Source organism: Molothrus ater, chromosome 21 (assembly GCF_012460135.2).
Source record: "Molothrus ater isolate BHLD 08-10-18 breed brown headed cowbird chromosome 21, BPBGC_Mater_1.1, whole genome shotgun sequence".
NCBI lineage: Eukaryota > Metazoa > Chordata > Aves > Passeriformes > Icteridae > Molothrus > Molothrus ater.
The window spans coordinates 10,049,142-10,074,406 of NC_050498.2; the positions used below are offsets into that span (position 1 = coordinate 10,049,142).

Here is a 25,265-nt window from a genome sequence, read left to right on the forward strand (position 1 = left end):
AAGCAACTGCACCTCACCTGGCAGGGAGCAGGGCAAGGAGCAGCCAGGTGCCCATGGACCTGCAGCTCCCGCCTGGAGAGCCCAACCCTCCTCACAGATACCCAGGGAGCAGAGCTCCACAGCTGGTCTCACACACACAGGAGGTTCAGTCTGTCTGTCTGTCTGTCTGTCTGTCTGTCTGCAGCATCACACAATTTCGGTGGGAAGGTTTTCCCACCTTGAGGTTACTGAGAAGGATTTGGGAAAACTTCTGGGTTGCAGCAGAAAAATCAGGCTTTGCAATCTTGAGAGCTGAACTACAAACTTGAGATCAGACAGGCTCCAAATGACCTCTAAAATATTTGCTGTACGTATTAAAAATAAAAATTAATTTAGGAAGAAAATCAGCTGGGAAATAAAAACTGAACAACTTTTCCTTCGACCCAAAAAATTCCTAAGGAGGAGCTCATCCAAACTGATACTTTTTCCTGAAGAGCTCCAGATTCAGTGAAGTGGCATTTCCAAATGAAAAATGTCTTGTCAAAACCCTCGTGCCCCTCTCTCCTCTCCCTGCGTGTGTTTTGCTCAAGGTCACTCCCTCAGTCAGTGCTAAATCAAAAGGACTCAATAGACTTTGCAAACTAAAATTACAGCCCCTCTTCTGCATGGTGCCAACGCCCATAAATCCCACCTGTCTCAGCCAGGGGTTCCCTAATCTAGATATGAACCCCATAAACAATATTGATGGTTGTCTCCAACGTAAAGATCTTGGTCATTTCCTCTGTCACCTTCTGGACCTCAGAGAACCTTCTGGACCCTGTTACTCAGAGATCCCTGGGGCACAGGCTGCAGTGCAGGGACCTTTGCACCAGGACACTGAAACTCTGCTCACTTTGCAGTCTGAGTTTAGGTTCAGTCATGAGAAACGCTCCAGTTCTCCAGTGCTGTTCCTGCAGTTCCCACCATGTGTCCAGAATCACAGGGAATTTCTACAGGAAACACCCCAGGCTGGTCACCCCAATGTCCCCCTGGGCACAGCCCAGGAGGGATGGTCTGGACCAAAAATTCTGGGATATTTTTGGTAAGTTCAGCTCCTGTGGAACATGAGGGAGCAGAGTTAATGCTCCAGTGAGAACACAGCCTGCAGGATCCCCAGGAGCTGGGACACAGTGCTGGGGAAGAGCTTTGGACAGGCAGAAGATGGGCCATGATGGTAAACTCCTGTTCAGCAGAATTTAACACACACAGAGCCCCCACCACACAGATAAACTGAGCTAGATCTGTATTAAAAATGATAGAAGGAGGGAGAATTAAAAAAGTCAACAGAAATCTATTAGACTTTGCTCCCTAAGCAAACACCAAGGGACTGATAATGGCATGCCTGGAACGTAAATTGTCTCTAATGGGAACAATACACAGATATCACCACTTAAAGAAAGGCAATTAAAACAAAAATGCAGCCACGGAGGGTGGTGGTTGTTTATCTGCACTGAGGCCAGGCATCCATCCTGCTTGGATGGATAGAGCAAGGACCTGTGTGTCACCAGCAGTGCCACCAGCCCTGTGTGTCACCAGCAGTGCCACAGCCACCCTGCAGCACCTCAAGCCTCTCGTGGCAGCAAAGAAAGGAATGAGCCTGAATTTTGAATTTGCTGGGTCTGGGCCATGGTGACCCCCATCAGGGACAGCTCCATGGCTCTGGCAGCTCTGGGAGCTGGAGACCACAACCTCCCCCCTGAGCCCAGCCTTGTGCTCAGCACCCCAGGCAGGGCAGGGGGGCCTGTCCTGCTCCCCAGGACTGGGATAACCTTGGGCAGCCCCAGCCTCCAGACAAGGAACCAACCCTCGATGCTGGTGAGTGTTCACTTCTGGTTGACACTTCCCAGCCCTCCTTGCTTAGCATTCTCCAACACCCTGCACCCATACAGATCTTCCAACAGTCCTGCTGTGCCACTACAGAATGATTCATATCATGCATTAATAATTATAATGCTCCTTTGAATGACAGGGCTGGCACTTGCTGTTCTAACTCACATGATTGCTCTCACATGATTGCTTTGATCTAATCCCAGGTCTGGAGTCATCTTGAGCAGATACTGAGCTATCCCTGCCTTGAATCTCAAAAAAAAAAAGAGCTTTCCACAGTACAAACCCCAACCAGCATCAGGCTCACAGGGCTTTTATTTATTTTTGCAGATTGTGAAGTTGAAGGGTAAATATTACTGTTGGCAATCACTCCCCAGCCTGTGTGAGCCTCCTGTTCCTCCCTGAGCTCCTCCAGGGAGCCTGAGAGCTGCCCAGACCTCTCTCACATGGGCACAGCCCCCTGAGCAGCCCTGACCTATTGTCTCATCCTGTTCTGTGAATCCCAGAGCATCCAAAAAGTTCTGCAGCACAATTCAGGACTGAATCAAAACCACAAAGATATTCTCCTCTGGCCTCGTGCAAAGGAATCCAACAAGACCAAACAACACCTCTTCTTTTTGACCCATTCTGGTCAAAAGTGTCACCCCATGACCAGGCAGGGAAATGAAACCCAAAGTGCTGAACTCTGCCTTGAATGTTTCCTATTTTATTTTCAGTTCCTGACCCCTGATGCTCCCTGCAGGCTCCTGGCAGGTGGGGTTTGTCCAGCTCACCCTTGGTGCTCTGAGCAAACCATGGGCAGCACAGGGCAAGCCAAGACCAGAGAGCTTGGGGGAAAATAAAGCTAAAACAGGAGGGAAACAAAGCAGTGCTGGTCAGAATTCTGTCACCTCTGACAGCTTTGGGGCAGCTCTTCATCACCATCACAAAATGAACTGTCTCAGAGCCTGGCTGAACATCTGCATAGCAAACTGATGGGAATCCTGCTAGGAGCAGTTCCTGAAAGTCTCAGCTGAACCTGGCTTCCCTTAGGAAAAGCCTAGAACACCCATCTGCAGGGAAAATGTGACTGAAAGCCACTATTTGTTTCCATTAACACAACAGCCTCCAAGACGGGATTTCTTTTAAACACAAAAGACAAGGAGGAGCAAACTGATTAAAAATAGGTCAGCAGCAGACTCTGGAACATCCTTGGGAGGGCTGAAATGGAACACAGCCCTGGAAGCTTGAAGCACATGAGCAGTGCAGGAATGGGGAATGCCAGGCTCTTTGGTCTGACTTCCATCAAAAAGAAAAGCCAGAGAAATGGAGGTGCTGGTGCAGGGCACAGCACGTCAGGTCTGAAATCACCCCGTGCTCAGGTTGTCACGAGGGAAGGGAGGGAGGGAGGAAGAAGAGGAGGAAGGTTTGGGGGTAGAAAAAGGGGGAGGCAAGGGAAGTTTAAAAAAAAAAATAAAAAAAAATCTCTGCCTCAGCAAAAGTTTTCATTAAAATTTTAGACAAATGATCTCTGTGTCCTTCTCCCATGCTGCCTGGGGCTCCATGCTATTTCTATGCAAATAACAACCTCGTGGTTTATATCTTATTATTTCCACCGGAGCTGCGGCGACATGACCCGAGACGTGTGTGAGGTAGAGACAGCGACAGAGAGAGAGGGAGAGAAAGAGAGGGAAGGGAGGGAGGGAGATGGAGTGGCTGCTCACTGAAGTGTGAAAAAATATTGTCAGGAGTGAGCAGCAAGAACAAAAAAAAAAAAAAAAAAAAAGAGAAAAAAAAAAAGGAAAAAATTGCAGGGATAACGTGTTTATTTCAGCCCCTCTCCCCATGTGAACCAGCATCTTTTAAAATTCATTGGGCATCAGGCGATCATGCACAATCCATCTGCTTTCACTTTATCATTTGCATTTCATGCCTCCTGGCTTTTGATGTGCTGATACTTTGATGCAGTCAGGAGACGCGCATTATCATTATTTCAATTTGCAGGGGGGTCAGCGGGCTCGGCACAGGCGCGGCACACGCTCACCCCGAGCAGGGAAATGGCATTTCCACCCCTCCATCCACCCCCTGCTGAAATGCACTGGGGAGACAAAAGGGGCCAGCTGAAACACGGCCCCGTGTGCCCTGTGCTGGCACCTGGGGCATGGCACCTTCACCTGGCCATGGGGACAAAGCTACACCAGGGAACCCTGCCCAGCCCTGGCGTGCTCCCTGCCAGGGAAGGGCTGCAGGGTGCTCTAACCCAGCTGTGTCCCCAGGATGTGCCCTGTGCTCACCAGCAGCACGTCAGGGGCCAAGCCCAGAAGCCACCAGGAGCTGCAGCTCCAAGGGACACTGACCTTGAGCTCACCATCTGAGTTAGAGGTCACCCCTGGCTTTGGCAGCTGGACCTTTCCCTCTACACCTAAACCCTCAGGCTGCTTTTACATAATGATAATGAACAAGACCAGCAACAGCTCTGGCTGCACATAATGTTTGTCACCATTCCCCTCTGCTCCCTTTGTAAATTAGAAAGAATCCGGCTTTTCACAGGGAAAAAAATAAAACTAAACAACTTCCCAGAAAGCCCTGCCTGCTCTCTGAAAGCCCAATTGTCTCCACTGCTGCAGGAACAGTTTTGTGCTGCATGTTCTGCTGGCGGAGAGGAGACATTTTGAAGATGTGTTTGCAGACACAAGAAGTGTCAGCTTTGTCCTGCACCCTCTAGGAACACACAGATATAAAAGTCAGCAATGGAAAAACTGCCCCAGATCTCTGGCACCTAAAGAGAAGCTAAAGGTGGCAGTTTCCATGTATTCACCTTTGTTTCGGCCATCAGCCCCTGCCAGCCCTGACTCCCCACCTCCTCCAAGGGAATGAGCAGCAGCAAGGCTGACCCACTGCACACAGAACAGCCACAACAGGCTCCCCTTTCTGGAGCCTGGGCCCTGGGAACGAGCAGGAACACACCACACCCCACAGCCAAACAGCCTCTGTGCTCCTGCAAGGGCACACTTTGCACAGCTGGCCCCTGGCTGGCACTGACCTCATCTCTGGCCCCAAAAAATTCAAAGTGGCCCTCTAAATCCCAGGGACAAGTGTTTAACAGGCTTCAGGGAGCACAGGGTGAGCCTGAAGGCACTGCATGGCCAATGGATCAGCATCCACTGCTTGTTTCAGATCCTCCAGAGGATCAGCCAGACTGAGCTCAGACATTGCAGGCTAGCCCTGGACACCAGCTCCCTGCTTCAGACACACTTCTGGGACACAACTGCAGCTGGATTCCTGCAGGAAGCCCTGAGCAGAACTGCAGGGACTGGAAACTGAGGATCCTCTGAAGCAGCAGGTATCACACACACCCAGGAGCGAAAGCTGGAGAGGATGCAACACGTTCCTCCCTCACCTTCAGGCAGATAGAGGTTCAGAGCTGACACAAGCATAGCAACATCCCAGCAGAGCAGGAGGAGGGAAAGGGACACACAGGATTGTTGAGCACACTGGAATTCTCAGGAAAGGGACACATGGGATTGCTGAGCCCACTGGAATTCTCAGAAAGGGACACATGGGATTGCTGAGCCCACTGGAGTTCTCAGGATGGGATAAATCCTCCCAGGAAGCAGCTCCTTCTGCCTGTGCCTGCTGGCAGAGATCAGGTGTTTAATTCAGTCCATACCCTTAATTTTCAAGTGCCTAAAATTTAGTGGGATTAATGGAGTCCTGTGCAAACAGGCACTGAGTGCAGGGGCAGGGAGTGCAGTTAAACCTGGAAGAGGGGGGGAGCTGAACAGCCTGGCCCTGCCATCTGGGAAACTCTGCAGGGCCCCGAGCCCCAGCAAGTGACAGCTGGAGCCAGGCAACTCACTGCACTCCAGCAAGCACTAAACTGACTCAATTTCTTTTTAAAGGCTGGATCTTCAAATGCCTCTTTTCCTCCCATTGATGCAGGTGTGTGTGATGTGTGTAAGAGATCTAACTGAGGGTGCTGCAGCCTAGAGTTGATAGGATCAATGCTTCATTTTCTGCAGAGCCCCCTTTATTCAGGAGAATAATTCAACAAGAGCCTGTTTTCCTTTATCTCCCATTGTCAGGCAGGCACTCCTGGAAACACAGCTTGCCATGGAGTACAGGCACCCCAGGTGCTGAGAGTGCCTGAGAACAAAGCTGCTCGATGGGGAAGGGCACTCACAGCACAGCCCCAACTCCAGGGAAACAAAGCCCTCAGGGACAGCCATGGAGCAGAGTGGGCTGGGAGCTGTGTCTGCACCAGCCTGCAGCCTGGGGGATTAATGGGCTTGGGGCAGCAAGGGGGAAAAATCTGCCTCTGGAGTAGGGGGAAAAAAAAAGAGCCACTTTAGCAGTGAGGAGGCTGTAAGTTTTCTTTGTAACAGCCCCAGTTATTCCTCCTGTCCCCACAGCTGGGATTTCCAGCAGGAGAGCTCGCTCCCAGCCTGGAAAATCAGCGTCCAAGCTCCCCAGAGCTAACACGATGCTGGGGGCTGCCTGGAATTCAGAGAACTCTGGGCCATGTATTTTGGAGCAGGAACTTCCAGACCCTGTGACCAGCCCTGGTTGCCCTCACAGCCCTCAGAGGGTGGGAGAAGGCACTGCCTGGGATCCAATCCGTGCCCACAACTGTCGCAGACATCTTTTTATGGAAAATGCTTTCTTTAGGAGTTTTTTCCTCCTGAGAAGCTGAGAGGCCTCAGGAACACAATGGAAACAATGGTTATCTGCTGCTGTGGAATGCAACAGGTGGGTCTTTGATTGGCCCATCTTAGATGTTTATAATTAGTGGCCAACCACAGCCCAGCTGGCTCAGACAGAGAGTCTGAGACACTGCCTTTGTTATCATTCTTTCTGATTCTGTTCTTAGCTTAGCCAGCCTTCTGAGATGAAACCGTTGCTTCTATTCTTTTAGCATAGTTTTAATGTAATATATATCATAAAATAATAAATCAAGCCTTCTGAAACATGGAGTCAGATCTCTGTCTCTTCCCTCATCCTAAGACCCCTGTGAGCACCGTCACACACAGCCTCTGTGGAAAGCTGCTCCCCTCCTTCAACCCACACCATGCCAGGACTCCAAGAGCAGCCCCTGAGGGCTGAAATGCAGGCACCCACCTTGTTGAGGGCCCCACAGCCGGTGAGGATGATGTGGGAGTTCTCCACCTGGATGGTTCTCTGGCCCAGCCGCACGATGTAGGCCCCGATCCCGATTGCCCGACACGTCACCTGGGAAAAAAGGGAAAAAAGGGAAAAAGGGAAAAAAAGAAAAAAGCAACAGCATTGATTTCTGTCTCTCCACACAGCCCCAACCTATTGATTCAAACATTGAGATAAAACTAGGTGTGTTTGTAGTACAAGGCCATGAAATCTAGTCTCGCTGGAAAATTCCAGAATCCGTTGCTTTGTAAAACACAGGATCTGAACATGAATGTATTTTATTAAAAAAAAAAAAAAAAAAGACAAGCAGCAATTTTCAGACTGAGCGAATGCGAGGCCAAATGCCTGAAGTGTTTTAAATTGAGTGTGGAGGGGACCCAGCCCTGCACTGGTGCCAGGAGCATTGCTCAAAGCCTACAGGAGCCCATTTCCATCAGCCAGAAGGCTGATCCCAGATGGATGCTTGGGATATCATCACAGGATTTTTAGCTGAAACAGACAATACATTTGAAGAATAGAAAGCAGTGGGGGATTACCAAGCTGATGGTGATAACACTATCATAGGCTAAAGATGATTCTCCAGCAATCATGCCAGATGCTCTGAGGTTCTCTACTCCAAGCCCGTCCTCCTTGCCGATAATATCCGTTATCTTGTACCTGAGGGAGACACAGACAGCCCCTGAGTCACAAGGTCCAGTGATCTGCTGAATCAGTTTGCTACAAAGAAAATGGAAAGTGACTAAATATCATTAAGGCTCCAAGGAGAAATGTGCAGGAAGCCCGGGCAAGGGCTGTGCAGGGCCCATCCTGCAGCACCATGGAACCTTCCCACAGGAGCAGCACTGCAAGGGGAAAGGCCAAGGGAGAGGAAGGCCTGGGGAAAGTGTCCTGTCATTCCCACAGGACCTGAGGAGCAGGCTGACTAATAGGAAAAAGGGCAAGAAAGGAAGGGAATGCAGACAAAGGGAAAGAGGAAAAGAGTAAGGATTACAACAAGGCTCTCACCTTTTCTTCACTTCCTTCTCCCATGCCTCCATCCCCTGCCCCTAGGGAATGCCCCAGCTGAGGATGAGGACATGCCATGCATGCCCCAAGGATGAACAGAAAGCTTTCCACTCCTACCTGGACTCTCCATTTTCCTCCACGTGCTCACAGTGAACAGAGTTCAGGGCACTGACTTTCTTATAGTCTTGAGGAGTCAGGTACAGGTATTTGTATCCCTGCAGGGAAGAACAGTTCATTCATCCCAGTCCCACCTGTAGCCCCTTCCTCATCCCCTGTAACCCCTTCCAGAAACAAACTTCCACAGAATTAAATTCCACAGAGTGATAAGAATATCCTCTGAACATTGGAGATGCAGCTGAGGCCAGTGAAAGCTGGGAATGGTGCAATATTTGGCTGGGAATGGTGCCATATTTAGCACTAACTCCTTCTAGATGCCAACCTGCTGCCTGGGAGATGGTAAAATCCTGTCATGGAATAGTCTGGGTTAGAAAGGACCAGGTTACTCCCAGTTTCATCCAGCTTGGCACTGGACATTTCCAATGTTCCACACCCAATACTGAGGAGAACCTTGGACGTGACACTCTGAAATCTTCACCCTCACCTCTGCTAGAAGATGTGCTGTTACAGTTATATTTTCTGGAAAAATCTTTTTGCTTAGGATTCTTTTCCTGGGAAGCTGAGAAGTCTCAGAAAAAAAAAGGAAAACAATATTTTCCCATTGCTTCTCCTGTGTTTTGCTGTGTTGGAACGTGTTTGGAGATTGTTTCATTAGTTTCATGTGAATTGTTTCAACTTATTGGCCAATCACAGTCAAACTGTGTCGAAACTCTAGAAAGAGCCACGAGTTTTCATTGCTATCTTTTTAGCCTTCTATAAGGTTAAAAATATAAACTTATACTCTGTAAGGATTCTTATAAATAATATAAACTTATACTTCTTAATATTATAATATTATAATATTATAATATTAATATTATAATTATAATAATTATAATATAATATTAATATTATAAACTTCTTATACTTAATATAAACTATAAGTATTCTTTCTGTATTCTTTAGTATAGTATTCCTTTATACAATATCATATCATAAAATAATAAATTAGCCTCCTAAGAGCACGGCATCAAATCCATCACTCCTTCCTCTGTCTGGGGAGCCAACACAATCAGGTGCTATCAAAGCAAGCCTGCTGTGGGCCGCTGCAGCGTTTGCTGCTGCGGCTCCCTCACCTTGTAGGGGTTGTCCGGGTCCTCCCAGGCCACGTGGAACATGTGCCGGATCTCCTCGGCCAGCCCGATGCGGGCCCCGCTGTTGGCAGCCACGTAGATGCGGGGGATGCCCTGAGCCCGGGCCAGCTCCGAGGCCCTGAGGAACAGCACGTCCTCCTGGGGCCCGAAGGAGCCGATCTTGTAGGTGATGTCATTGCCTATGACGATGATGTCCCGGCCCTCGGGGTACTCGGGTGTCTTCAGGGTCATCTTCCAGGCCACCATCCCGATCTGCAGCCCGAGAGCAGAGAACGGCACAAAATCAACGTTGTGTCCTCAAGGTGTGAGAGAGAGAGTCACACAGGGATCGTTTCTCTTGTTTGAGGTTAATTCTCTTGGACTTGGCATATTTTCTTGGGGATGACAACAGCTCTGATGGGCTCTGCCAGTGCCCATCAGAGCTGGAAGCACTTGATCCTTCCCACATTCCTTGGAGCACGTTCTGCACTGCTCTCACCCCACCAGGACACTCACACTGGTTCTTCCTCTCCCCATTCAGGGGTTTATCACAGGTCCAACACGTCCCTCTCACAGGGAGCTGTGCATTCCCTGTGCTCCCAGGGTGAGGTGAACGCACAGCATTCCCAGGTACCACCCCACACCCTCATCCCCCTCACCCAACCCTCATTTTAACCCCCTTTTTTATTTCATTGCTATCTCAAATATCCCTTCATTCCTTCCTCTCTTCCCTTTTCCCTTCCCCAGTTTCACAGCAGCTCCATCCCAAACCCACCTGGCTAAGCAACACCTTTTACTGCACTTTTTTTTTTTTTCCCCCCAAAAAATCACTGATCTCTGCTGGCCCATTTCCTGAGGATCAGCAGCATCCCTCCCTGCCCTGCCTGCCCCATCCCTCCCTCCCCTGCCTGCCCCATCCCTCAGGCAGCGCTCGGGGCTCCAAGTTCCATTAACAGATGGGAGCAGCAGCGTCCCTTGAAAGCCACATGCATCACCCAGTCCCCGCTTGCCCAAGGATCATAAGCCCTGAGTACACATTCCTCAAGCCGATTGCACATCCTCTGCAATCAGCAGGGCTGAGGCTCTCATTGTGGAGCCTCGGAATTCTGAGCATGATGAACTAAAGCGGGAGGGGGAGAGGCAGCAGATAGATCTGTGCCATTTAATCCACATCCAAATGGCACAATACACAGCCCAGATCCAATCAGCATCTGCAATAAGATATGCCATAATAGGCTCATTAAAAAAAATAAAGAGGCAGAGGAATTAATCAAAGGGTCATTGGAAGTAAAGCAGGCAGCAATCCAAAAATATTACAGCCAGCTACTGGCAGATCCTTCCTTACACTTCCCCTTCCAAGAGCTGAGATTGCAAGTTAACAGAGTGTTTCAGTTCACCTTCTCCTTGGATTCCTCCCCTCCTACTCTGACAAGTCAGAACAGAATAATCTTTTTGCCTCTGAATATTTGCAGACCTACAGTTCCACCTCAGCATCCAGCTGCAGGGTTTGGAACAGACAGAGATGCTGCAGCAGCTTCAAAGAAGGGAGCAAAAATCCCTGACAGTTGTTTCCTTACAGCCACACTGACCCCGCCAGTCAGGGCTGAGGGACCAGTGATGGACCAGAGAGTCCCCAGGGCTGGTCCCACACTCCATCCCACCCACCAGGATATAAGAGATTTTCCTCACTTTCAGCGGCTTGAGGATTTTTGACAGCACAGGAAACAGGCCAATTTAAGGCATTTCTTATTTAGAAAATTCAGATTGTAACAGAGGTGTTGAAATAGTTTCCTAACCCAAGGTCGTGGGTCCCCTACACCAGTAAAGTCCCTTTTGCCAGTGCTCACCAGTAGAACAGAAACAACCTAGCCAGGGCACAAACTCCTGAAAACAGTTTACAGTTGACAAATATGGAGCAACCCTATACAGTTTAGGAAAAAAAATTCAAAGTGCACCACTATTAACTTGGGTGTATTTTGCCTCCCCAATTCATCACATGTTTTGTGCCATTTATCCAGTAATAAAAGCCACGGGGATCTGCACAACTAAGGAATTTTTTTTTGCTACAAATTTGCTAGATTCAGTTGAGATTTATGGGCAGTGGAGAATGGCTTTCTATTCCAGAAAAAAAAAAAGGAATAACGAGATTTTTAAGTTAACGGCAGCACTCCAAAAACTGGAGAGTTCCCAGGTTAATTAGCCAGGCTGAGCTAATCACCTAAGAGCACTGGCAGGCAATGGCAGGTGATGGTGAGCAGCCCTGGCTTTGGAACAGGCTCTTTTGAAGAGGCAGCACAGTTTGGAAGTGCTGCTCCTGCCACGGCTCCATTCCCAGCACACCCAGGAGTGAAGAAGAGGCGGAGGAAAAATAAAAGCAGGAACCGTCTTATTTAACTGTTTTTATGTTGGCAAAATGATTTGTGCCCTGGTATTTCCATAAGAAGTGGGACCATTATTCTCCTGTAGGAACACATTTGGTTTGAAAAGTATCAGTGGGCAGCACGTGAAAATCAAAGGGGATGAATTATTCACAAGCCCCGATCAGAAGTGATCATTATTTCTGATGCTCCAAACTGTGATTAGGATTCAGTGCTCAGCTGTCATTTGCTCCCTGAACGGCCCCAGCCCCGCAGACACACGGAGATGACACCCAAGTTTCAGATGTATAATTTTACACACACCTTCTCCCACTCCATCCTGGCCTTAATGGAAGCATTAAGAGCCAGTAAAACGGGCGCGCTAACGAACGGCGCTTCCCCGGCGCTCGTAAACGCCGCTCGTTTGACACCCAGTGTCAACACTAATCATGGCCTAAAATTAACACCAAAATTGACTTCAACATTAATTGCACTATCGATGGGAGCAGTAATACACACACTGATGCAGTTCCAAATTGACTGCCGGTGGCAGGCAGAGCTGTTGACAGCAGGCTCCGAGGGGAACGGGCAAGGAGCCGATCCCAGGCTCCCTCCGGGAAGCACGGCAGGCTCCGAGCACAGGGAGCCACTGGCAGCTGGGGACAGGGAGCTTCTCAGCCTCTTTCTGGCAGGTTCTGTAATTCCTGGAGAAGCACAGCCAACAGAATCACGGAATATCCTGAGCTGGAAGGGATCATCCAGTCCAGCTCCCAGCTCTGCACAGACACCCTTGACAATCCCACCTTGTGCATCCCTGAGAGTGCTGTCCAAACATTCCTGGAGCTCTGGCAGCCTTGACCACTCCTTGGGGAGCTTGTTCAGTGCTCCACCACCCTCTGAGGGAAGAACATTTTCCCAATATCCAACCTAAACCTTCCCCTGGCACAGCTCCAGCCATTCCCTCAGGTCCTGTCACTGGGCACCAGAGAGAAGAGATCAGTGCTGGTTTATTCTACTTCCCTGACTACAGGATGGTGCTGAGCCTGGGGACTGAAGGCCAGGCTTCATTTTATCCATTCACACCCAAATTTGGAAAGCTGAATGTGGGTATTTACTTGGTGCAGATGCAGCAATTTTGGCATTTCAACATTTGAATCTGGTGCCTGGAACTTCAGACCTAAAAGAGTGACTCTCTGCACTTAACACTGTGCAGAGCTTTTACATTTTTATCTGGAGCATGAAGCAGCTCCCAGGAAAAGGGCAGAGTGCACATGGTTTGCCAGAGGCATTCCAGCTCCGTGCCTTGACAAGGGTGGAGTGCCAAAAGCCAGGATTCCTTCTTGGCTCTGGAAAAGGTGTCCCTCAGCAATCCAAGCGTGGTGGTGGCAGCCCAGCCAAGCACGCTGGCACGATCTGAGCAACGGGAGGGAACAGCTCCAGCATGACACCAAGAGCTCAGGGAAAGGTGTCACAGGATCCCAGAACCACCTAGGTTTGAAAAAGACCTCCGAGATCATCAACTCCTACCTGTGACCCATCCCCACCTTGTCACCCAGACCAGAGTGCCACATCCAGTCATTCCCTGGACACCTCCAGGGATGGGGACTCCAAACCACCCTTCAAGTGCCTGGCCACCCTTTCCATGGAGAAACTCCTCCTGAACTTACAGATGGGTAAAGATGCATTACAGGGAGCAACACACAACCTTCATCAGGGGCTTTCCTGTGGGCAAGACCATTCCTGTATCCATGTGACCCACATACACCTGTTCAAACATCTATGTGAGCACAGAGAATAAAACTGTGCCACCTCTTCCATCCCTGTTCCTGGAAGGCTTGGATTTGGGGATTTGAAAACCCTCCAAGAAATCTGCAGCTCTGGCTGCTGTTTTAATTCCCTGTGCCTGCCATAAAATGCAGGAACAGGGGGTGACAAAGCAGAACATGCAGCTCAGCGATGAAGCCGTGCTTGTATAAAATGCATTAGCTACACCTTCCTGCCTCTGGCAATCCGGGAAGCCACCAGAGCAGCATTCCAGGAGCCCTCTGCCATCCTGAATTTCCCCTGGCCAAACCTTCCCAGCTAGCCAGGAAAGGTGCAGCAGGCAAAGCTCCAGCCAGCAGCGGTGACTGTGGATTATTTCTGATCCTCGTGCTGCTGAGGAGGAAAAACTGTGACATCTAGTGCCAGTGGGGAAAATGACATTTTCCATTGGCACCGGCAGAGGGATGAAGGGGGATGTGGGGTGTTGCTGCAGGCCCTCCTTACATCACTTTCTCCTTGTCCTTGAAGATTAGTTGGGTCTTATCAGCAGCTGGTGCTTTCCTGGTGCCAGAGGATCAGGGGAAATTGTAGTCAAAATACATAAAGTGCTATAGAAAAGCATCCCAATGCCTGGCTCAGGACTGACAAGGAATATATTGAGTTCTGCAAGGGGCTGAGGGAATTACCTTTTCACACTGAGATTTGTGCTAATATGCTAATCTGGGGAACAAAGCCCTGGGCTTTGAAGGGGGTGTCACTGTGCTCCAGGTCTTGTCTCCAGCACGGTGATTTACACAGTGGTGGAGACACCCCTGAACTGCTCTGTGCTCACCAATTCCCAGCCCTTTCAGAGAATTCCCCATTTTTAGCACAGCCCCACACCAGGGGAGGAACAGGATGAGGTTTAAGGTCCTTCCAACCCAAACCAGTCTGGGATTCTGTGACAAAGTGGAAAAAGAGGTGTCCTCTGGATGGTCAGAGGATGGAAAAGGCCCTGCAGTGATGGTGCTGTGCCCCAAGGGCAGGGCAGGGCCAGCAGGACAAGGACTGGGACCCTCTGCTCTGGAGCAGCCAGAGCAGCCTAGGAATAAAGAGCAACCTGTATTTTCACAGTCCATTAATTCCTTGGCTTCTTTGTTGAGACCAAAGCAAAGAGCTAATTACTGCAGTGGTGCGGTGGGCGAGGGGAGTGGTCCTGAGCTACCAGAAAAACCTCTGGGATTGGGAGAAGCCCTGAGACCTCAAGACTGTCCTGAAAACACAGAGAGATTATTGCCCAGAATGCTGCTTGCCAGCTCTGTGAGGACAGGGAGAGCCCCAGGCTGGAGCTCCTGCCCTGCCCCTGTCAGAGCAGGGACTGCAGCTCTGGCTGAACACACTGCCCACAGATCTCCTGATTTTATGCTGCTTTCTCAATTCCCCCCATCAGCTCAGACACTCAGGGCACTCAGCTCAGCTGAACGCTGGAACAGCACGAGTGTCTTGACCCCTTTTCACACGGAGGAAATGCAACTGTCAGGAAGGCCAAGCCCTGACCCCCCGTGCCAGGCTCCCACTGGAAGCGTGGGAATGGCTCTGAGCCTCTGATCCAAAACAAGGAGAGCAGGAACGTGAATGCACCCAACAACAGCAAGCTTTACCACAGACAGCAATCCCCAGCAGACATCTCCTCTTTACTAGAAAACACAATGGGCAGTCTCTCCAATGAGTTTGAATTCAGAGAATCAGCACCTTTTGCTGGCAAGAAAGAAAAATAACAATAATAAAAGCCTCACATTTCCCTGAGAAGTTCCTATTTCACCTGTCAGCCAGCTCACTGGGACCAGCTCTGGATCTCTGGGGCACAGACTCAGAGCTGGAGGGACCTCAGTGCCCATCCAGTTCCCCCTGCCATGGCAGGGACACCTCCCACTGTCCCAGGCTGCTCCAAGCCCATCCAGCCTGGCCTTGGACACTGCCAGGGATGGGGAGCCCACAACCTCTACAACCCCTCTGGGCAAGAAGACATTTGATAGATCACATTGGATCAGATTAATTTAAATACCAACACCCCACACACCACAACAGCCATGTGATTTCTTTACAGACCGAGCACAACCAAGTCTACCAAGGGTTAAAAAAAAATCTCCTAATTTTTTATTTTTTTTTTTGGTGGTCTTTGGGTACAGAATCTCTTATAATAAGACTATTTGTATTCATACTGGCAGAGTAAACACTACATGTTCATGCCCAGGCAGCTCTGTGCTTGTAATTTCAGCAAGAACAGAGCGACGTCCCTGAGGGACTTTGCTATTTCCCCAGCCACCATCCACTCCAACGCTGAATGAGAGCAGGGAAGGAGAGAAAGATGATGGCACAAGGCTCCCCAGCAGCCTCAGCCTGCCCTGGGAACGCAGGGAAAAGCTCATTCCAGCTTTAATCAGACCAGTTCAAACATTTCTCCTCAAGTCCAGCAGAAGACAAGGCCGCAGCGACCCCACAGACACCATCAGGGGTAATTTGCAAAAATCCTATTCCAAACCTTCCCCCCTGACAAGGTGCACGCAGGAAATGGTGAGGAAAACCTCTGTTTCCTTGCATCCATACCCTGATGGGTTTAACAGAGCCTTTGCAAACCTTAAGCTGCGATTTTAGGAAAATACAGTTCAACGACACCAAGAAATAAAAAAAAATGATACCATCACTTAGAACTGTTCAAATTTAAATTACTTTGGAACATTCACTCACTAATTCCCACAAAAATAACCACCACATCTTCTAGCGGTTCTCTTTACTCTGCAGTCATTCCAAAGCTGCAATTTTTTTGCACCCAGAAAAACCAAAGTCTCCTCCTGCTCGAGCTCCAGGAGTGCTTCTGCCACCCCCAGCATCAGCTCGTTGTAACTCTTGAGTAAATCCTGCTCTAGAGAGGGAGGTTCCACACACCTTGATACAAACTGTGTAGGGAGGATGGAAATGGAAGCATAAACCAGATTTTTCTGTGGTTTGGGTTTTTCTCAGAAAATGAAAATATCTCTATTTAGTCTTGTAAAACACATTTTGCTCAAATACAAACCCCAGTTACCTGGAACAGCTGAATGAGCATTTTCTAATTATGAAGGAAGCCCAGCATAGGCACAGGTTTGAAATGGAATCATCATTTACTAGGGAAGTTAAAATACCCATTGTAGGGAAGGTATTAATTTTTAATGAAACAAAAATCTCATTTTCAAGAGCGAGATTCCATCTGTGAAAGGCTGAACGGACAGATTCTGTGCCCGGCTGGCAAATTCTCATTACAATGGCCAAACCCAGCCCAAAGCACAAGGTCCTGGTGGGGCAGGGAGGGAGCAGCAGCAGGGAGGGAAGGGGCACTTGCCTCGTTTCCTCCTGGCAGCCTGTTCATGTGCACGAGCTGGCCCTGGTCATCCAGCACCAGCTCCGTGTAGGTCAGGATGTCAGAGGGCAGAGGTGCTGGGGGCAGGAAGGCGTGCTCGTTCATGGAGTTCCACAGCTTGATCAGGGACTGGGGGCACAGGGGAAATCCTCGTTAGCAATGACACCCATAAATATCTATATTCAATATTTATATTTCAATCTATGTAATATTTACATTAATATTATTATAAATACAATAATATTATATTAATATAATAATATTGTTATATAATAGTATACAAATAGAAATATAGTTATAGTACATAATATAAATATAATATAGATATAAATAATATATATATAATTTAAAATATAAATATTTGTTATATCATATATAATGCAAGTTATATTTACGTTATATCGCATATATCGTAAATATAACATTATATCGAATATAACATAAATATCTACTTTAATATTTATATTTCAGTCTACTCCAGTGTGGTATTCCCAGCAGAATCTGGGGCTATTCCCAGCTCAGGACACCCTGAAATATCCCTCCTGCCAGCGTGACCGACAGTGCTCCAGGGAGAGCACCTGCTCTGGGATTTGAATTGGGAAACAGTTTCCCCCAAAGTGAAATGGGAACGAGGTGGTTGGGGATAGAACCCAGCAAATCAGAAACATCATCTAGGAAGGGCAGATGACAAGGTGGGAAAGCAAACAGCAACAAGAGAGGGGAGATGGTTTATGTTTCACCCTCCACTGTTTGACTCACTCATGGAACTCCAGTTTATCCTAACCTCACTCAAAGTGGATTCAATCCGTAGCTGATATTCCCTGGGGATCACCGGCAGCCACTCCAGGTCCCTGGCTCCCCTGACAACCAGGATGGCAAAGAAAGGAACAACAAGAAGAGCCCAAAGAACACTCACCTGCCTGAACATCTCAGGAATGTCATAGACATAGGATGTCCCTAAAGTTTGTGCCTGGAACCTCTTGGACTGCAGCAGGTCCTTGGTCACGTAGGGAGTGTTGATCAGCATCCCATGGAGTGGTCCCTGCTTGTCTCCATATGCCTGGAACATGATCTGCAGGACAAACCAGGGGTTCTGTACACAGAGCTGATCCAGCCCTCAGCAAAAACCCCCAGGCTGCTGCAGCCTGCCTGCCCCTGCCCTCTGCAAGGCTGCTCGTGCTGGCACAGCCAGGCTCCATCACACCCTGCTGCCCTTTGGGGACGCCTCAGCACCGTCCCCGCACCATCCCAGACTCACTGCCACTCCCCGAGGAGCCCAGAGCACACAGAGCCACATCCCCAGCACAAACTGGGCCCTGAGAGGAGCTCCCAGTCCCCAGCAGCTCCCCTGAGCCCCTGTCTGTGCCCATGGATGCTGGGAGCAGCCAGGAGAGCTCTGTTATTTATGGATGGGGATCCGCGGCTGCGCCCGCCAGCCAGGTCAAGACTTGCATATGTCATGGGGCTTGAAGTTTTGATATTGTAAGTTTAAAAGATTTTCCCAGAGTAGCAACATGAATTATCAACTGCTGTGCTTCATGGCTCTATATATTCTGGGCAGGCAGGACTTGGGAGGGAAGCTTTCCAAGGGAGATACAGGAGGAGATAAAAACGGGATAAAAATGCCTTAAACGGCCCAAAACACTGCTTAACAAGGACACACCTGGCAGGAGGGACATGACCAGGATGTGTTTAACAGAATTCAGCTAATTGAAGAGGAATTAATTGAAGAGTTACACAAAATTCAGTAAAGCCTATTTTTATTTTTAGATAAAACCAGCAGTTTATGCTCTCTTCAGGCTGCACAAACATTGATTTGGGAGGCAGCTTCTTTAATGGGAGAAGCATTTGTTCAGGGTAATGAGTGTTTGTGACAAAGACTGTCTTGGGATCTGCCAGGATCTGCACTTGGAAATTCTCCTTAAATCTCTGGAAAGCTCCACAGCAGCTCTGAAGGGAACTGGAGAAGTCTGTGCTGAGCACCACCACTTATCACTACTGAGAAACAAGAGATCAGGGTCATTCTCTCACCATGAAGCCATCCTCCCATTCTTCAGAAGTCATGAAAGTACCCAGCACATCAGTATTATCTGAATTTTTTTTGAAAGATTTCTCGAAGTTTAAAAGAACCCTCTGGAAACACAGGAAAAATTCCCCAGATCTGAACTCATCCTATAAACCTCCATCATGAGGGGGAAGCTCCCTAAAAATATCAGTATATTTTTTAACTAAAATGTGTTTAATATTCTGGAAAACAAATCAAATTTAATACTGGAAAGTTGCTAAAGCCTCACACACCCACACGAGCCCATTCCCCAAGCTTTAAATAACAAAGCTCATCAGTTCAGAGTTCACTTGTGACCTTCACGAGTGACTGACCCAACTCAAGGGTTAAGCTGAGCTGCTGGAGATTATTAAAATGTTCTTTTCTTTCCTCATCTGCCCTCAAAGGCAGGAATGAGGTAAAACACACTGACACTATCTGCTCTGGGATCTCAGAGCTGGATGGACTCCATGGCCAGCAGCTCGCTGGAAAAATTAAAAGGAAAAAGGGGGAGAAAGGTGACTCAGCACTTTGTGTGCTGCATTCACAGTGCCCAAGTGATTTATTCTGCTGCTTCTCCTGCCTGGCAGAGAGATGATTACAGAGGGAGATGTAAACATTTCTCTATTTAAATATTTTCCATGCATCCCATGCTCCATGGATTTTAGCATATGTAGGTATTTCAGTTAACCACACTGTTCCCACACCATGGAAAACAGAAATACCACAACAGCCACAACCATTCCAAAAGAGCCCATTACACTTCAGAAAAATGATATAAAAGCACCTTCCATAATTTTACATCTTCCTACCCAGGTCATCCCTTGTATCTTTAGAATTTAAAGGACACATTCAAAGATTTTCTTCTATCTACTCAGGAAAATGTATAATTAATAATATTTTTTATTACAACCTACAGGATGAGCATCAGCAGTGATTCCTTTTCTAGTACTTTTTTGAGCACTCTGAGGAAAATTGTTTGGGAAAACAGCTGCCCAAATGACTGAGGGCACAAAACAACCAGAAATCCTGACTGATTTAATTGCTTACATTTTCACATCTGCTGCTGCAAGTTTATCTTTACATTCTCCTTCCTTTGGCTAAGCTCTTTGTGTTAAATTAAAACGTATCGCGGGGCTTGAAGCAACCTGGTCTAGTGGAAGGTGTCTGTGTGAGGATGTGCCACTTCATCGCTGCATTGCCTTCATTTTCTTGTGCCCTTCAGCACGGAAAGTTTAAAATTCCCAGCATCCAGGACTCCAATACCCATGCCCAGGGCAGGGGGCTGGAATGGGATGAGCTCCAGGGCGCCTCCCAACCCAAACCCTTCTGTGATTCCCTGGGAACACCACAACCCACAGAGGAGCTCCACCAGGTGGAACGTGTCCCCCTCCCGACCTCCCCACCCAGCCCTGCGTCCCCTGGGACGTACCTGGCCCGTCCTGGAGTCTGTCACCTCCTTGTAGAGGCTGATGTCCAGGTAGTAGCCCGACTCGTTGGTGAGGAAGAGGCGGATGGGGATGGCCTTCCCCGTGGGCGTCAGGCGGATGTTGATCTTCAGCTCGGCCTGCAGGACCCGCAGCTTCCACAGGCGGCTGCCGTAGCGCATCACCATGGAGCGCACCGACTCCTCGATCTGCACAGGGGAAAAGCCTTCCTCAGCAGGGCTGGGAGCGGGCCCTGCCTGGGCCAGGGGCTCTAACGTCCCTTCCAACCCAAGGCTCTAAGGTCCTTTCCAACCCAAACCATTCTGGGATTCTTCCAGAGGCAGCTCCCGTAGTGCATCACCATGGAGCGCATCACCATGGAGCGCACCACCATGGAGCGCACCACCATGGAGCGCACCGACTCCTCGATCTGCACAGGGGAAAAGCTTTCCTCAGCAGGGCTGGGAGGGGGCCCTGCCTGGGCCAGGGGCTCTAAGGTCCCTTCCAACCCAAACCATTCTGGGATTCTTCCAGAGGCAGCTCCCTTGGTGCATCACCATGGAGCGCACCACCATGGAGCACACTGACTCCTCGATCTGCACAGAGCAAAAAGCTTCCTCAGCAGGCACCAGGTTACCCAGGCTCTGTCAGATGGCCCTGCCTGGGCCAGGGGTGCAGTGAGATGGGCCCTAAGATCCCCTCCAACCCAAACCATTCTGGGATTCTTCCTGGATCCATCACTGCTCTGCATCCCTCCCATCCCATGGCTCCACATCAGCAGTGTGCCCAGTGCAGTTACAGGACCTTGGTGACCTGTCCCTCCTCATCCTAAGCCTTGAGGCAGGCAGGAACTCCACCTGGGGACTGATGTAGTGGGACAGTGCTGGATTCACATCCCTGTTTCCTCATGGCACACGGAACCACAGAATCATTAAGTTGGAAAAGACCTTGGTGATCATCAAGCCCAACCAGCACAGGGACCCCCTGCCTCCCCTGCACAGGCACCACTCACACCTGAGAACTACAGAATCCAGGGAAGCCAAATCCTTGGCAAGCAGTTTTGTAGCCCTTGTATGCACAATAATCACATTTCACTGCCTGCACGGAGCTTTAAATCAACAAAGCAATTACCACTTGGAGCTGGGCCTTCTGCTCTTCTATTAAACTTTATAAAATACCACTGTGGGCAAAGCACATATTAAAAGAAGGCAATTTATAGGCTGGGTTAAATATTTTTCCCAAAAAAAGTCTCTTTTGCACAGCAGCTCAAGCAAAAGTCATGGTTTGTATCTGAGGGCAGCCCAGCTTCCAGGGATGAATATTCCAGCTTCTTCTGAACTTCCTGGGAACCAACAGCTCTGGATGCACCAGGAAAGGTTCATCCAAAAGGGATTTAAGCCACCAATTTTTAATCATGATTTAAAAGTCAGCAAGCAAGAGAGAGTTATTTTGATACCCAATTCATCTTTATAACTTTCGGCTGTTCTCCTCAGGAAAGGTCAGCTCTCATCTTTGGGTACCCATGAACTGAATGCTGATTTCCAGCTAAAGTCAGCCCGGGCTTGGGACTTGCTTTGTGGTGATTCTGCTAGCCACAAACATCCTTTATGCCTGAACACTTTCATTTGTGCATCTACAAAGCTTAACGTTCATTTATTTATAACGTTCATCCCTGTGGTTTTGTACCAGAGACTGAAAATGAGGCACTTTTTGTGAATTTACAGATTCTTTTTAAGCTCCTAATTTATCTCATGTTATATTTGGATGGAATCTCAACTTTTGCAACAAACAGAAGATCTGCTTCCTTATTAAAACTGTTTACCTCAAACACACAATGAAAAAATAGGTTTCATTTCAAACACAAAACATATTTCTAATAATTGTCCCTCAGTTTACACAGAGGAGCTGAGCTGCTCAACAAAACGGTTTTAAAGTGCCGGAGGGCAGGGTTGGGTGGGATATTGGGAAGGAATTCCTGACTATGAGGGTGAGGAGGACCTGGCAAAGGCTGGAAGTGTCCAAGGCCAGGCTGGATGGGGCTTGGAGCACCCCGGGACAGTGGAAGGTGTCAGGGTTGGAACAGGATGAGCTTTAAGGTCCCTTCCACCCCAAACCACTCCATGCTCCTGTGGTTCTATGAACAGAAAACCTTTTATTTCTGAGAAATGAAGCCCTGGAAAGACAAGCAGCCCCGAGCTGGGCAGGAGCTCCCACCTTGGAGGGGTCCATGATGACGGTGGGCACGAAGTTGAGGAAGATGTGGTTGCAGTCCGTGCGCACGTTGGTGTTGTTGAAGGCCACCTCCAGCTCATCCATGGCCTCCAGCAGCAAACGTTCACCCTCGTTCTGCAGGTACTCAAAGGAGGCTTCCTGCCAGAAGCGCCAACAAAACACTGAGTTCTGACTCACAAATCACTGCCCCACAATGCAAGGTTTGGAGAACTGCAGGAGGGTGTGATGGAGGGGAAAAACCCCATGTACAGCCCTGGAGCAGACCCATCCCCAGCACAGAGCCAGTGCTCCCAGTGCCTGGATCCTACCCCTGGCTGCCTTGTGCCCTCCTTTAGCTCACAGTAATTCTGAAACCACACAGGGCAAGCCACGGTTGCCTCAAAATCTAAGGATTTATGACACTCATCTTGGGCCCTGAAAAATCTCCCTGGAGCACAGGAATAGCAGGACTCCAAAGGGGTGGTTCTGAGAGCAGCACCAGCAAGGACAGGGCACCACCCCCAGCCCTCCATACAGGGAATGGCCACTTCTGGCTCCTGCAGCTCCCTAGGGTGACCCTGGCTTTACTCAGAGCCTTGCACAGGGACAAACCCACCTTGGTCACCAGGTCCGAGTGCCTTATGATGGCCCTGACGAAGAACCTGTAGTCTGTGACCTCCGTGCCCACCTCCACCTTGGCAGCCCCCAGGTAGAGGTGCATCTTGTGGTTGGCACAGGGGATGGCCGTCAGGTCAAAGTTCCTCATGCGGTTCAGCTCCAGCTGGAAGGCCAGGGCAGGCTCCAGGTGCCTGTAAATCCTGTCCTCCTCAAACTGCAGGGCCAGGGACGCAGCACAGGGTGGGAAAGAGGGCATTGGAAAGGTGAAACACTCAGGGAAGAACTCCCACCACGCCCCTTATGAAATTTCATATTTAATTCAAACTCTAAGAATTCAAACAAATCCAACCCAGACTCTTCAATCTCACGCAGAACTGGGAGCTGTGAAATTGCTGAATAACACAAATTGCAGGGCAGCAAATTCTCAAGTCCACCCCCCTCAAAAAACCCTCTTTTCCACAGAAACCAGAAGGTTTTGTCCTGATTCTGAGTAGTGAGTCACTGCATGAAGGAAGGATAAAGCCAACACTTGGAGAAAAGTGTTAAAAACATCCAACTCACCTTATCCCGGGCACGGAAGGTGAAGAACTTTGGGAATTCCCTCTGTTTGAAAATGAAAACAACAGTGTTAGTGCCCCCAGAGCAAGCACTGATGTCCCCAGAGTGCTCTCAGGCCACTCCTGGGGCAGCACCACAGCACAGGAGGTGACACAAGCTGTTCCCAGCTACTTTCCCAACATCACAAAGGTGGTGGAAAATCAAATCACCCTCAAGGCAGCAGAGGCAGCTTAAACCTGCCCTCACTAATGCAAAAGAGGCTGCTTGATTGGCTTTTGATTATTATTGTCAACAGACAACAACAGATAACACAGAAGTGTCCAGACAGTAGAGGGAAACTTTTCCTAGATCTGTTATGATTGAAATTCCAGTGGAAATGTCTGGAGTGATATGAACACTCTGTTATGGATGCAGACGTACACAGAACAATGATCTTATTCTACAGCTCTCTCCATACCATTACTGCCAGAAATACTCTCTTCCCAAGGAAACCTGGGAGCTGCAATCAAATCACTTTATTCTCCTGTAAGGAGCAGCAAAAAAATTACAAAAATCCCCCATCTACCACTGAGTTTCTCTGGTTTTCTGTTGCACAGATAAAACCCTGGCAGGACCTTGAGAGTTTTTTGAAATGTGGTACAAATCTTAGATGAAGAGAGGAGGCCTGGACAGCATCCTGTCCCTCCAGTTCCACCCAGGCAGATGCACCCCCTCCTCTGGAACTGGGGTTTTACTGGGCAGGGCTTTGGGCAGTGCTTGCACCACGTGGGAACTCTGCTGCCTGTGCTGAAGGTGACCTGGGGGGACACACACAACTCACCAGAACTGGCTCACTAAGCAAAAAAAAACAGGGAATCTGACCTGGAGACACGGAATTTCTGGCTCACATTCCATTACCCATGAAAGATGAAACAAGCCCAGCTGGAGGGAGTGTGACAACCAGTGACACTGCACGAGCCAGCACAGATTCTAAAGCTAAAAGGACTATTCCAGTCAGTCCTCTTCCTTCCCTCCTAGGTGAAACAGCCCCCAAACCTCACCTGATGACTCTCAGTTGAGCAAAACAACTTGTGTTTGCCTGGAAACCCTTCCAAAATAAGCGGTGGTACAAGAAATGCTGCCTAAAACTTCAGGCTCACTCAATATATCAATTGTCTGTGAGCCTCATCCTAGAAAAAGCCTCTTCCATGTTTCCTGACTTCTCCCAGTCCCTCCTACCTGTCCCCCTCTGCAGGCTGCCAGCTTCTCCCACCATCCCCAGGCTCATCCCACCACTAATGAATTGCTTCCAGGGCACCTCACTGGTGTGGTGGGCAAATATCATAATTAGATGTGCACACATACAAAAATCCTCAGTGCCCTGGTACCAAAATCCAAAAGAGTGCTCCATTTCCTAGGCAGAAGAATTATACCCCTGCTGTGTTCTAATCAACCAACCATCATCAAGACAATCAAAATAATTTGCCTAAATTAGCCAATCAAGACACCCTGCAAACTGCAGAATGCGAGAAGCTGCACCAGAAATCATCAGAGTTGATTATTATACTAATAATCACGTTAAAAACCTAATGAGATGAGGAAATTGGAAGCTTGCTGGAGCAACTCTCTATTACCTCAACATGCTGGGAACTAATTATATAGACTGTAATTAAAACAAAAACAAACCCGAGCCCAGGCCTGGCTAAGTTAATA

At 48.8% G+C, this 25,265-nt stretch overlaps 1 protein-coding gene across 3 annotated transcripts in view; it reads right to left on the reverse strand.

Annotated features, from left to right (window-relative positions):
- The window catches only part of ACACA (acetyl-CoA carboxylase alpha), a 106,086-nt gene that overhangs the window by 25,396 nt on the left and 55,425 nt on the right, over positions 1-25,265 (reverse strand). For all 3 annotated transcript variants that reach the window (XM_036394909.2, XM_054517007.1, XM_036394908.2), the window contains 10 exons: positions 23,577-23,618; positions 23,014-23,229; positions 22,401-22,556; positions 20,192-20,395; positions 17,632-17,787; positions 16,698-16,844; positions 9,222-9,491; positions 8,107-8,204; positions 7,521-7,641; positions 6,943-7,053 (listed from right to left, as the gene is read on the reverse strand). In XM_036394909.2, the coding sequence (XP_036250802.1) occupies positions 6,943-7,053; positions 7,521-7,641; positions 8,107-8,204; positions 9,222-9,491; positions 16,698-16,844; positions 17,632-17,787; positions 20,192-20,395; positions 22,401-22,556; positions 23,014-23,229; positions 23,577-23,618 (1,521 nt within the window). The remainder of the gene's footprint in view (positions 1-6,942; positions 7,054-7,520; positions 7,642-8,106; positions 8,205-9,221; positions 9,492-16,697; positions 16,845-17,631; positions 17,788-20,191; positions 20,396-22,400; positions 22,557-23,013; positions 23,230-23,576; positions 23,619-25,265) is intronic.